Source organism: Pseudophryne corroboree, chromosome 7, assembly GCF_028390025.1.
Source record: "Pseudophryne corroboree isolate aPseCor3 chromosome 7, aPseCor3.hap2, whole genome shotgun sequence".
NCBI lineage: Eukaryota > Metazoa > Chordata > Amphibia > Anura > Myobatrachidae > Pseudophryne > Pseudophryne corroboree.
The window spans coordinates 80,014,734-80,028,768 of record NC_086450.1 but is presented as its reverse complement, the minus strand read 5'-3'; the positions used below and the strand labels follow the sequence as shown (position 1 = coordinate 80,028,768).

Here is a 14,035-nt window from a genome sequence, read left to right as displayed (position 1 = left end):
GGGGATATTGTGTGACCACTCCTCTTCGTTGTGAGACCACACCCCTTTTTGCATCTTCAGCATTCGCTGTCCCTTTACACATATGGATTTGCACTCAAAATGGATTGTAGTGGTGAGAGCCTATTTTTTGGAAGACCTGTAAGGAGACTATTGCAATAATCAGTAAGGGAGATAATGATGATCATGGATTAGAGTTTTTGCAGTGTCTTGTGTAACATCTGGTATTTTGGATATGATTCTTAGATGTATGTAACCTTATTTTGAGACAGATTGAATGTGGGGAACAAAGGACAGTGCAGAGTCAAGAATGATACCAAAGCAGCAAGCTTGGGGGTCGGGTTGATTGTTGAGTTATCAACATTGATAGAGATATCAGGTTGGTACTGTAACTATAATTAGCCAGTGGAAATAATTAATTCTGTGTTGGAAATATTAAGTTTGAGGTGGCGAGATGACATCCAAGATGAAATGGCAAAGAGGCATTCAGTGACACAGCCCAATACAGATGGTGACAAATCTGGGGAGGATAGGTAGATTTGAGTCTATGTACAGATGATACTGAAATCTGAAAGAGCTGATTAGTTTGCCAAGAGCTGTGGTATAGATAGAGAAAAGCAGAGGACCTAAGAATGAGCCTTGTGGTACTCCAACTGATAGACGTAGCAAAGAGGAGGTGGATTCAGAGAAATGAACACTGAAAGAGCGATTAGATAGGTAGATTGAAAACCAAAAAAGGGCTGTGCCCTGAAGACCTAGGGATTGAAGTTTGTATGAGAAGAGAGTGGTCAGCAGTGTCACATGCAGCAGAGAGATCAAGGAGAATAAGTGGTAATCTGACCTTTAGATTTAGCAGTGACCAGATCATTCACTACCTTAGTCAGTGCTGTCTCTGTGGAGTGTTGGGCAGAGTATACAATAGGGGTCATTCCGATTTGATCGCTCGCTAGCAACTTTTTGCAGCGCTGCGATCAGGTTAAATCTCGGCAAAGAGGCACATCGTACAGGTACAAAGAGGATCGTTGCTGGGCGATGGATTTAACGAAGAATCCATTTGCACAGCCGATCGCAAGACAGAAAGAGGGCGTTTGTGGGTGTCAACCGACCATTTTCTGGGAGTGTTTGCAAAAACACAGGCATGTCCAAGAGTTTGCAGGGTGGGTGTCTGACGTCAATTCTGGGACCAAAAAGACTGAAGTGATCGCAGCGGCTGAGTAAGTCCAGAGCTACTCAGAGCCGTCAGCTGCAAAATCGTTCGCACACTTGCAAAGCGAAAATACACTCCCCCATAGGCGGAGACTGTCTGATCGCTGCACTGCAAAAAGTTGCTAGCAAGCGATCAACTCGGAATGACCCCCAATATACAGTACTGAACACAAGTCTTAGGTAGGAGTGGACAAAATACTGCAAAGTAAGAATGCTTTATCAATTAACAAAATGCAAAGTGAATGAACATAGCAGACATTTAATCAAATCGATATTTGGTGTGAAAACAACAAAATCATGCCTATACACACACACTACAATGCAACACAATACACCACCGGAAGACAAAGATGCAAGTGAAAACGCTTGTTAGTAAATGTGCGCTTTTTGTTCCCTCGATTAGGGGTGATAAGGGGCGATTTGTTAAATTGGCCAAAATTGATTCTTAGTAAATTTCCCCCTGAGTGGGCATAGGATGGCATTCCAGGAGTTGGGGCAACATTGGTAATATACTGAAGGTTAGAGTGGAGATGGTCAGGGAGGCAGAGAGCAGTTGGACGGAGGAAGTGTAAGTAGGAATGAGGCTGGAGATGTAGGAAGGAGAAGGGTGGTTGAATGGAATTAGATATATATATATATATAAATAAACAAATAAATATATATACAATTTAGAGATTAAACAACCATATACTGTATAGGTGTTTTTATGTTCCTGGGTGAAACATGTATTTTCACCTATTAGTATATAAAGCAGTCTTTTTTACCAGTGAAATACAAGGACTGTTTCATTAAACTGACATCTAATATAATGCAACAATATTTTATCAGATCATTTCTAATCACCATCGGGTGCCTCAGTACAGGACTGGTCAGACGGCATTCAACAGGCTGTCGCCACACATGAAATGAGATGTATCACACCTCTGTAATGATCTCTACTTGCCTAGCGGGAATGAAAGCTGCAAGCCAGATCCTGTACTCTGACAGCCTACCTTGCAACAGCACTTCCTGACTAATATGTTACCAGGCTAGGAGCATTAAATGCTGTCATCATTAGGTACTATACGTGTGCTATACGTTCAGTCAGCCTGATGGGTCCCTTACTTTCTATGTCACGAACAGAAGGATATTACAGCCAACAATGTTAAAATAAGTTTGTGAATATATATAAAAAAACATCAAATGTACTCTCAAAGCTGCACACTAAAGTGTAACACCATATATTACTTTCATTTAAGGGTACACAAATACAGAATCCTGATTTTAGTACAAAAATATAGCAACGTATTGGGGCCCAAAGGTAACGGGTTGGGATTGAAATGCCAGTTGACGGGATGCACAGATTTAAGCAATTTAACACTAAGATGAAGGTGCCTGCTCGTCATGAAAAATATGTGATCAGGAACAATTAAGTACTGAACTCACAGCAAGTTCAATTAACTTTTTTATCCTGCCTCATTATATTATCACTTCTGAATAGCTTTTCGGGAGTATGAGCTGCTCTATCAGTGCAGTCAGCTTTTCGGGAGTATGAGCTGCTCTATCAGTGCAGTCAGCTTTTCGGGAGTATGAGCTGCTCTATCAGTGCAGTCAGCTTTTCGGGAGTATGAGCGGCTCTTTCAGCACAGTCAGCTTTTCGGGAGTATGAGTGGCTCTTTCAGCACAGTTAGGTTTTCGGGAGTATGAGCTGATCTATCAGCAGCAGTAGCGGAACTAGAGAATGGTGGGCCCAGGTGCAACAATATGCATTGGGCCCCCTCCCATATTAAAAACAGGGAAATGGCGTCGCCCAAAATACGTTGTTTTATCTCACTAACAAGCGGTGTCGCCACACAGTAGTACTCCCAATTCACAGTAGAGAGCCTTATACACAGTACGCCACACAGTAGAGAAGCTTATACACAGTACACCACACAGAAGAGAGCCTTATACACGTTGCGCCACACAGTAGAGCACCTTATACACGTTGCACCACACAGTAGAGCGCCTTATACACGTTGCGCCACACAGTAGAGAAGCTTATACACGGTACGTCACACAGTAGAGAGCCTTATACAGGGTTCGCCACACAGTAGAGAGCCTTACACAGGGTGCGCCACACAGTAGAGATCCTTATACAGGGTGCGCCACACAGTAGAGAAGCTTATACATGTTACAAGACATAGGGGGGTATTCAATTATTGCCGGATTTTTCATCCAGTCTAAAAATCGTCAATTATTGGTCATTTTTAGGGCGAATGACATTCTATTCAATGCATGTGCAGGATTTTTCAACTGGTCATAAAATCCAGCACTAACGAAAACCACGTGGATCTGTGAATTTCCTGGTGAGCCATGTGTTTTGACGAATTTGCAGGCATTTTCGCCCGTTTTTTGGGTTTGTTTTCTCCCATGCCAATTCGACAAAAAAAGTGAAACGTCATGGGCGAAAAGGGATTCAAAAATGGGCGAAAACGCTCGCAGTTAAATACCCATGGTCAAATTATACAGTTTTTTCGGCTAGCCGAAATTGAATACCCCACATAATAGAGAAGCTTATACACGTTACGCCACACAGTAGAGAGGCTTATACACATTACGCCACACAGTAGAGAGGCTTATACACGTTACGCCACACAGTAGAGAGGCTTATACACGTTGCGCCACACAGTAGAGAAGCTTATACACGGTACGCCACACAGTAGAGGCTTATACATGTTGCGCCACACAGTAGAGAGGCTTATACACGGCACGCCACACAGTAGAGATCCTTATACATGGTACGCCACACAGTAGAGAGGCTTATACACGGTACGCCACACAGTAGAGAGCCTTATACATGGTACGCCACACAGTAGAGAGCCTTATACATGGTACCCACACAGTAGAGCGACGCACATGTCAACATTTACAACCAGGAATGTGAGACAGATACAGATGAAGACAGCCTTATCGTTGCCGCGATGTGTTGGAACTGGCGTACGCATCACAGCAAGCTGCAGTGAATGCCGTGCTGTGGCTAGTCGCTGCCTCCGTTCACTCCATAGAAATCTATGGCTTGCATGCGTACACACACACGCGCTTCATAGACATGGGCACACTAGTCGCGCCATCCATGCCGTAATGCGAACTCATCGCGGGTTGTATGAGTGTGGCTACATCTATAGATATGGATATACACACACACACACACACACACACACACACACACACACACACATAGTAAAACATACGCAAAGCAAGACACATATACACAGACACATCCACAGAAAACACACACACACACACACACACACACACACACACACACATAGTAAAACATACGCAAAGCAAGACACATATACACAGACACATCCACAGAAAACACACACACACACACACACACACACACACACACACACACACACACAACACATAAATGCAGCTAAACACACATAGCAAAATACATATACAGTATATACACAGAAACACACACACCCATAGCTAACACACACACACACACACACACACACACACACACACACACAGCTAAACAGACATAGCAAAATACACATACAGTATATACAGACACACACACACACACCCATAGCTAAACACACACACACACACACACACACACACACACACAGCTACACAGACATAGCAAAATACATATACAGTATATACAGAAACACACACGCACACAGCAAAACAGACATAGAAAAATACATATAGAGTATACACTGAAACACACACACACACACACACCCATAGCTAAACACACACATTGCCAGCAAAACACAAACTCTTTACTTTACATATGTTTTCATTTTCCACAAGTTGCACACTTTCCACCTCCTAGGCTAGCTCTGGCTCCGGCAAGGCTCCTCACTGTGCAGGGGCTGAGTGCACTGACGTGACGTCTCCTCAGTCCTCACTCTTCTGTATAGACACACTGCTGCCGTGACTCCCCTCTCCCTCCCCCTCCCTCCCTCTCCCCCCCTGTCCAGTATGCAGTGACTCAGTCCAGGAAGCTGAGAGCTGCAGCCGAGATGAAGGGTGATGTGATCACCCTTCTCACATCACTGGTGCTGGGGACCGCGTACAGGCTTCCTCAGTTAGGACCCGCAGCAGCAGCTCAGCGGTGGCTGCGTGTAATGAGTCAGTCTGACTCATTATACTGCTGCCGGCTATGGGCCCCTTCACAGCGCTGGGCCCCAGTGCACTGCACCGCTTGCACTGGCGCAAGTTCCGCCTCTGATCAGCAGAGTCAGCTGTTAGAGAGTATGAGCTGCTCTTTCAGTGGAGTCAGCTGTTTGGGAGTATGAGCTACTCTTTCAGCAGAGTCAACTTTTTGGGAGTGAGCTGCACTTTCAGCGTAGCCAACTTTTCAGAAGTGTGAGCTAATCTTTCAGTGTAGTCAGCTTTTTGGAAGTGTCAGCTACTCTTTCAGCGTAGGCAGCTTTTCGGGAGTATGAGCTGCTCTTTCAGCAGTGTCAGCTTTTCGGAATGTGAAACTTTCCACCTGCTGCTTGATCTTCCGATGCTATTCGCAGCCCTGCATGCTTCATTAACATCACGAGCATGCGCGGCCAGTTACACTGGCAGAGGTGATTGAGTTGCCAGTCACTAAGGACCCAACCCCAGATCCGGTGGTAATTACAAAAATCCAGCCATATAATGGAGAGCTTGTTGCAGAGCAGGGGCTGCAATGTAGACTACTGTGGGTGCCCAACAGCTCTGCACCAGCACACAGGGAAGTCCAACGGAGAAGACGGTGCTGGAGACAGAGCAGAGAGCTGTTGCAGTGAGTACACAGTGATGGAGAGTGGTGATGAGGATCTACAAAAATTCCTCTGCTGCACAAGCTGCCGTATAAATGGCCACCTGTGAACACATTTGGGGTGCTGTACACTGTGGCGTACAGTAAGACTCACAGGTTACAAAAGAAATTGTTGAATTATATACTAAAGCAGAGGTTCCTAACCGTTATCCTCAAGGCACCCTAATGGCCCAGGTATTAAGGATAACCAAGTTTGGGCACAGGAACTTACTGTAATTAGTACCTCAATCAATTTGATTTAACCTTCTGTGCTCAGTCAGGGATATTCTTAAAACCTGGACTGTTAGGATGCCTTGAGGACTGTGTTTGGGAACCTCTGTACTAAAGTATAGGGACTGTGGAAACTATCGGGGGTATTTGTAACCTATCGGAGACCCTTTCCCTACATGTGTTTTTAATACTGTAAATTTGTGTGATCTTTAATTTTTTATTGCCGCAATAAGAGCTAGAACCCAATAATTAATAAATATGTGCCTGTGTGTGAAGTTACCACATTTACATGAAACTATTTCCATATCTGCTGATAACCCAATATCATTGCAAGCTTCTAGCGGCAACAAATGTGATATTATAGAAATAAACAGATCACGTTTCACTACAACTGTTCAACATCAAAACTATAATAGTAATAATAATAATAACAACGGCATGGTGGCAGTGGTAGCACTCAAGCATAGTGGTTAGTATTGCTGCCTCACAGTGATGGAGACATGCTTCTAACAAAATTAACTCTAGAGTTTCCCTCCTAACCATCCTGATGCCAGAGGAACAGTCCCGTTTTTCAGACACTGTCCCACTTGTGGGCTGCAGTGTTCCACGTGCAACTAGGCCTTGCCCTCCTGCCCAAGACCACACCCGAAGCCATCTGCGGGTGAAAAAAACCAACCTTTTATGGTAGCGCGCAGCTTCATCTCACAGGAATCCCGGTTTGTAGTGCTCAAATGTTGGGAGGTATGCTAGAGCCTGCTCATATGGTAGGGAATAAAGGGCCTGATTCAGGCCCCAGTGCAATCAGCGCATTGGTCGCAAAGTACCAATGTTCAGTACTTTGCACATGTGATGGACCTATACTGTTCATGTATAGTACGGGTCTTGGGTCATCAGATGCACAATTGCTACGGATGTCAATAGATTGACAATTTGCAGCCAACTGGGGGTGGCGTGTGTGTGTGTGTGTGGGTGGGTGGGTGGGGGGGGAGGGGGCAGCGACTGCAGACGTTTTCCCAAAATGGAGGCTTGTCGCCAACGTGTTGTGGGAGTACCGAGGCCAGGATCTCTGTCATCTTCTTGGATGGAGCTTCGGTGGCTGGCTTGCATGACCTCATGGGTCACTCAGCCAGCCAATGGTGTCGCAGAGTTACCCTATGGCTGCTGCATCATAGTACGCAGCACTGGATCACAAATGCAAGCAGGAGGCATCCACTTATATCAGGTGCCTCCTGCTGCATTAACATATCTGTGCATCGCAGCTGCTCCGTTGGAAGTAACAGCGATGCACACTCCAACCACATCTGAATTGGACCTATAGACTGTAAAAGCCAATGTGGCAGAAACGAATTACATATACAATTTAAAGCACTATGTAATATGAAGGAACAGTTTAAATAAAGATTATTAAATAGAGATACACAAAATGCTTTACTTTACAAAAACATACTTAAGATTTAAATTAGGGGCAGCACGGATGGTGTAATGGTTAGCATTACTGCCTCACAGAACTGAGATCATGGGTTTGATTCCCACCATGGTCCTAACTGTGTGGAGTTTGTATATTCTCCCTGTGCTGGTGTGGGTTTCCTCCCACAATCTGGTAGGTTAATTGACTCAGGGCCAGAAATCATTGGGGGTGCACGGGGCACTTAAAACAGGGGGGTCCTGGTGGAGGTGTGTGTGTGTGTGTGTGTGTGTGTGTGTGTGGGGGGGGGGGGGGGTATATTAGGTTGTGCATACCTCCCAACATGACCCATTCCAGTAGGGACTTCCCTCAAAATATATGTCACCTGTGATGAACTATTTAATTGATAAGAAAGGTGTCTCAACAGAGGTGATGCAATCATAACTTGAGAAAGTCCAGGTAGGAAGCATTTTATCCCTCCTGGTATGGGTCATGTTGGGATGTATGGATTGGGTATATTAAATTGAACCCAATGGTGTATATAAGATTGAAACTAATAGTTTAATAATGCCTGGGTACTGTTTATAGCACCACATAATTTTAAGCCATATTTCATCACATTTTCTTATAGTGGAACAAAGACAATTTAAACAACCTTCAAATACACATAGAAAAATAAAATCTATAATTTATCTTGTCACACGCAAGAATAGCAGCAGCCTCTGTACTGCTTATACACATTCTGGCAGTCTGGTTCTGCTGCTGCTTAAGAGGGAAAGCTAGCGATGTCAGTGTGCTCTAGCTGGGGGAATCCCTAATAAAGGGGGGCCCGGGGTACAGTATGCCCTGCGCCCCCACCTTAATCTGGCTGTGAATTGGCTCCTAACAAAAATTAAGCATGAATGTCAAATATTTTAAATAACTGCTAATAAATAATATTTAAATAAAATAAAATCTTATCAGCATTTTGTGATATCAAAAAAGCATGCGCTATATTCCTAAATATTCATCCTAGTAGCAATTCATAATTTTATGCTAAACCCATATTTTCTTTCTATGTATATAACATATATTACTGTTTTCCCCTATTTGAGAACACACGCTCAGTCACGTGTTACACTGCGCTGTTGCTTGACTGTAGTCACCCAACACACAGAGTTTACATGATTGTAAAATGTGCAATACAAGTCATTATTTAATGTGTACCTGAGTAACCAGATGTTGTCAATGAAATTAAACCCAGTACGGAAATATCCTGTTTCATGAGAATCTGCAGCAGCTCTCAGTCAATGCTGTGATAAACTGAAGAGGGCAGGTAGAAATACTGAAAGGCAGGTTCCGGAAACAAGCCCTCCCTTTCTCTCATCTATCATACAACCATTGTATCCTGTGATCACACAACTATTGTATCCTGTGCCACAACTTATAACTTACACAAAACATCCCATTCAGGTAGTTATGCTATGTAATATTTTTTCCATTTGTAGAATAGTATCCATGACTTGTTAATTACACTAGCCGATGCCACCTAGCCCTACATACACTTATAAGGAATGTTGCAGCACTGTTTTTACATTATTTATCGTCAAACAAGCAGCTGTGTCCTTATACTTCGCCCTTTGTGTTTGTCAGAGAAAAGGTCAAAGCAGATTAAACATTAACTCGTTTTTCAAAAGGATAAACGTTATCAGTAAGCTTTATAACAAAATATCCAAAACATCACATTCCACAGCATCACATACACCGTATTGTTTATAATATGCTTTTCAGCGCTACTAATATTTATCACCAGTTATTTATATAACACATATATTCCACAGGGCTTTACAGAGAATATTTGGCCATTGACATCAGCCCCTGCCCAAGTGGAGCTTACACCCTATATTCCCTACCACATGTACACACACACACACCCTAGGTTTAATTTTGTTGGGAGACAATTAACTTACCAGTATATTTTTGGATTGTGGGAGGAAACCGGAGTACCCAGAGGAAACCCACGCAAGTACAGGGAGAATATACAAACTCCACACAGTTATGGCTGTGGTGGGAATTGAACCCATGACCTCAGTGCTGTGAGGCAGTAATGATAACCATTACACCGTCCGTGAGCTGCTGAGCATGCTTCCAATTTGTCTCTCTTGTAAATAGATGCCGCGTGCATGCTCGTGAGAGTCGAAGGGGTCAACCCCCCACCCCACCCCACTACATTGCAGGACACTGTCCGAAAAGAGGGACAGTCCCACCAAAACTGGGATTGCTGGGAGATATGGAGAAGTATCAATATTTTGCAGTATTAGTAACTGGATAGCATCTGCTCCATTGAACTTATGATTATGAAAAAATATTTTCATTCATTCAAGTAATGTTTTGATTTCTGTTTTCCAGGTTAAACTGGTGTAAGAAGAGTTATTTAAATATGTCTGCATCGGTTGGTTTATGTCACTATGGAATATAAAACCAATATACAGTGGCAGAGGTTTGTATAAAGCCACTACTATAAAAAGCCAGGTGTAACTTCCCAGGTGCAGCACCTGTTGCTTACCCATTTGCTTATATATAAATGAATATATAAATGAAGCAATCACTTTCACTAGTTAACCTGCTCACTCCATGTCTCTCACACAAACATGCATTCTGGTATGGAAAAAATATTAACAGCATGACCTATTACTTCTTGGATGTGGGCTGGAACTGGCGGTAGCCACAATTTATTTTATTCAAACAAAAGGTCAGCGTAGGAGTGAACTGGTCTTATTAAGCGTAATGATCACTACAGCACTAATGCTGAGAATGAAAACGAAGTCTGTTTGATACTGCCAGCGTGACATGAAAATCTGAAGTCTACCTATTTATATGCTGGGTAGCAGAATGTATGGAGCAGAGGTTCTCTACATGGAGTCTCAGAAGAGCAATGATTTTCTTTTAGCCGTTGAGATGCAGGTCAGTGCCTTCTAGGCCACGGCAAAAAAACCAAATGGTTGATCCCTGCTCGTATAAAGCATGGTGCATGCTCTGACATATAATTCAGAGCCATAGCAGGACCCAAGCTGGCAACTCCTGCCCCCAGCCACATGACATCATGACCTAGCTTATGGCAGAGGTGGCCAAACGTTGAACGCGATCGACTAGTCGACCACAGACACTCGACCAGTCTATCGCGATGGACGGTCTGCAGTTACTTTGCAGTTACCTATACTTTTTGACGTTACCAATACAAGTATCCAAGTGCCGCCCCTAGGCACACGCAATCAGTGCCTAATGGGAAATTCACCACTGGATCCTGGACCAATGAAGACTAGTGGGCATGTCGGCAACAGCAGCTCTGAAGTCACTGAGGCTGCGGCTGCTGGACTGCCATGGCTGAGAGCAGGGAGAGAATGGGAGCTCCTCTCTCTGGCATATCAGGTCAGTCTTTATGTGTGGGGCTGGGGTAATTTAATGTATGTTTTATGTTTGTTTCCATGGGGAGCAATGGTTTTTTTCCTGAGGGGGGGGGGGGGGGGGGGGGGCAGTGTTTTATTGTTTTGTTTGTTAGTTATTCCCCAGGGGGACAATATACTTGTGTTTTTCCTCTGGGGAACAATGTGTGTGTGTGTGTGTGTGTGTGTGTGTGTGTGTGTGTGTGTGTGTGTGTGTCTGTAACAATGTGCATTTGTGAGTGTTTTTCCTGTGGGGGGCAATGTGAGTTTTTTTTGTGGGGGCCCATATGTATGGTTTTACATGTGGAGGCTAATGTGTTACTTCGTTAGACAGTACCCACGCCCCAATCATTAAGTCCACACCACATTTTTCAAGCACGCAATACCACCTTGGTAGATCACGAAAGCTTTTCAGCTCTCAGAGTAGATTATCGGGCCATCCCTGGCAGGGATGTGTTTACATTGCCGGCATTCGGGATCCTAGCGGGCAGGATTCCGACGCCGTAATCCCGACCACTGACAATGTCGACAGACGGAATCCCGGCTAACAGAGGCTATTCCCGCTCGTGGGTGTCCACGACAACCATAGAGTGGGAATAGGACCTGTGGCAAGCGCAGGGAGCCGGCAAGGGGCTTCGTTGTGATCGCCTCCCTGCCAGCATTCTGGCAGCCGGGATCTCGGCGTCGGTATGCTGACATCCAGGATCCCGGCCGCTGGCATACCATACCCAACGCCCTTTTTTGCAGCTTTTTTGTTGCGAGAATGGTCTTTTCCTGCGAATCACCTATTCAATTGTAAATTTGCAATAATGGGATTACAGTGAAAACTGTTGCTGGCAGTGAAAAATGGTAAAATCTGCCTGTAGCATTGCATAATTATTGGTTGTAATAAAAGTATTTTGGGTACTTTAATTGGGTCAAATGGCTGCTATATGCATATTTTTTTCAAAAAGTGAAAAAATAATAGAAAGTGTTTTTCAGCAAAATAAGTGTTAAAATTAAATTGGGGTACATAAAAATGTGTATAAGTATATACTGTATTTGGGTCATTTTACGCCACTTTGAAATAAAAAATAAATAAATAAAAGATTACTCCCATCTGCAAGCATAAAAAGACTTGTCCCACTGATAAAGAACCCCAATACAGGTATACCTGACCCATACCTTGCACCAAAATTTCCATCATTTTGCAGTTTTTCACCCCAAAAATAACATGTCATTATTGGTTGATCAAAAATAAATAAAAACTTCTAAGTGCCTAATTAGTAATTCGGGAGGGGGGGGGGGGATGTCCCAGGGGTTCTGAACCAAATCCCAACATTTTAAACTTAAACTAGGGATTTTTCCCAACTTTTCAATTTGCGGTAAAATTATTGCAAGCTTGTTTTCACAGACAGTTGAATAAGCGCTTATCACAATTTGCAGTAAATTTGTGGTTTTTACGTGAAAACGTTTTTTTCACGGCTAATTGAATTCGGCCGTAAACCTTGTAAAGATGGCACGTGAGGTGTTGTCCTTGGCAGCTATTTGTATTCTAGCTAAAATGTATCTAGTACATTCTATAAAACGCTATGGGCAACACATCCACTCTTCAGAGGTTATTATAAATCTCCCAAAAGCACATCAGAATTTCACAACTTTCATAAGTCTGGGAATCATAGATTATTTTACTTTTACAATACATCGCTATTAGTGTACATTACAAAACATAATTTGTTTTCCATTGTAGCATTACATTTCCTGTTTACACTTTCGGTGTCACTAACATACACTGAATATAAATATATACAATGTAGCTCATTTCAAGGATTACATTTATAAACCATACAAAGTCATTTAAATATATATCTGTTTGTCATTTGCATGCTGATGGCTAATATATTTCACACGCCGAACCTCTTTAATCCCCTAATGCTGGGATTTCATTATGTGAAATTACATTTTCTTTTTTGGTTTACAGGAGTTTATTTGTAGCGATGGTTGCGATAATGTTCCAGTCGGGGTACAAAAAAACAATTCTCATTTCTTGCGGACTAAAAACATTTAAGCCATCAAAATAGGAGCAATACACGCTGAACCAAGGGGATTTTTTGGGGATTACAGCTTCAAGCAAAACACAGTCAAATGTGTTCTATCTGGATAAAACCAGGATGAAAGATCTTTGAGGATTGTAACGTACAGGATTAAAAAGGTTCAACCTTTACATGGAATTGTTATATTTTAGATCAAGTAAAAATGAGGGATGTTAAACCATATTTGAGGCACAAGGCTCATTGCATGAATAATAACTGAATTGGGGGATGATTTATAAAAACTTGGAGAGAGAGAGATAAAGTACCAGCCAGTCACTGTAATGTTACAGGCTGTGTTTGAAAAATTACAATTAGGAGTTGATTGGCTGGTAGTTTATCTATCTCCTCTTTATCTCTCTCCAAGTTTTAAAATTTAGAACAGCTACGATCATCTTCCCTAACATGTGGGGGTGACGACCAGCACAGGGCTAGTCCGCCCCGCATGTCAGTCCGGCTACCGCCCCGCAGAAGTGCAAAGGCATCGCACAGCGGCGATGCCTTTGCACTTCAATAGTAGCTCCCGGCCAGCGCAGCTTTAGCGTGCTGACCGGGAGCTATTCATCGCTCCCTGGCCCGCAGCGGCAGCGTCTGACGTCATGCAGCCGCTGCAGCCCGCCCCCCGTTCGGTGCGGCCACGCCTGCGTTGGCCGGACCGCACCCACGAAACGGCGGGCAAACGCCGCCATTCCGCCCCCTCTGCCCAGCGATCGCCTCTGCCAATCAGGCAGAGGTGATCGCATCCCTGCTGTAGCCTTCTGCCATGCGCCGGCGCACTACGGCGCCAGCGCATGTGCAGTAGGGACCCGTTCGCTCTGTTGCATTAAAAAGCAGCGAGCGAATGGGTCAGAATTACCCCCCTAGTCGCAGTACAAGTCATGTGCAAGACAGCTCATACTTAACTGTCTCTCCCCAAAGTAAACTA

The 14,035-nt window shown here is 43.7% G+C and overlaps 1 protein-coding gene and 1 long non-coding RNA gene across 5 annotated transcripts in view; one reads left to right on the top strand and one right to left on the bottom strand.

Annotated features, from left to right (window-relative positions):
- Positions 1 to 14,035, bottom strand: part of ZNF385B (zinc finger protein 385B) — an 893,240-nt gene that overhangs the window by 317,043 nt on the left and 562,162 nt on the right. The window contains exon 1 of one of the 3 annotated variants that reach the window (XM_063933340.1): positions 8,826 to 8,919. The exons of the other annotated variants lie outside the window; for them this stretch is intronic. Within the exon in view, the coding sequence (XP_063789410.1) occupies positions 8,826 to 8,883 (58 nt within the window). The 5' untranslated portion in view covers positions 8,884 to 8,919. Of the gene's footprint in view, positions 1 to 8,825; positions 8,920 to 14,035 lie in introns of those variants that run through there. 3 annotated transcript variants of the gene reach the window in all.
- On the top strand, positions 5,681 to 13,589 carry LOC134944625 (uncharacterized). 2 transcript variants are annotated; one of them, XR_010181915.1, is made up of 3 exons: positions 5,681 to 5,968; positions 10,008 to 11,027; positions 13,002 to 13,589. It is a non-coding gene; the product is annotated as an uncharacterized LOC134944625 (long non-coding RNA). The 2 variants fall into 2 exon arrangements; XR_010181914.1 differs by having other exon boundaries at positions 5,682 to 5,968; positions 10,008 to 10,098.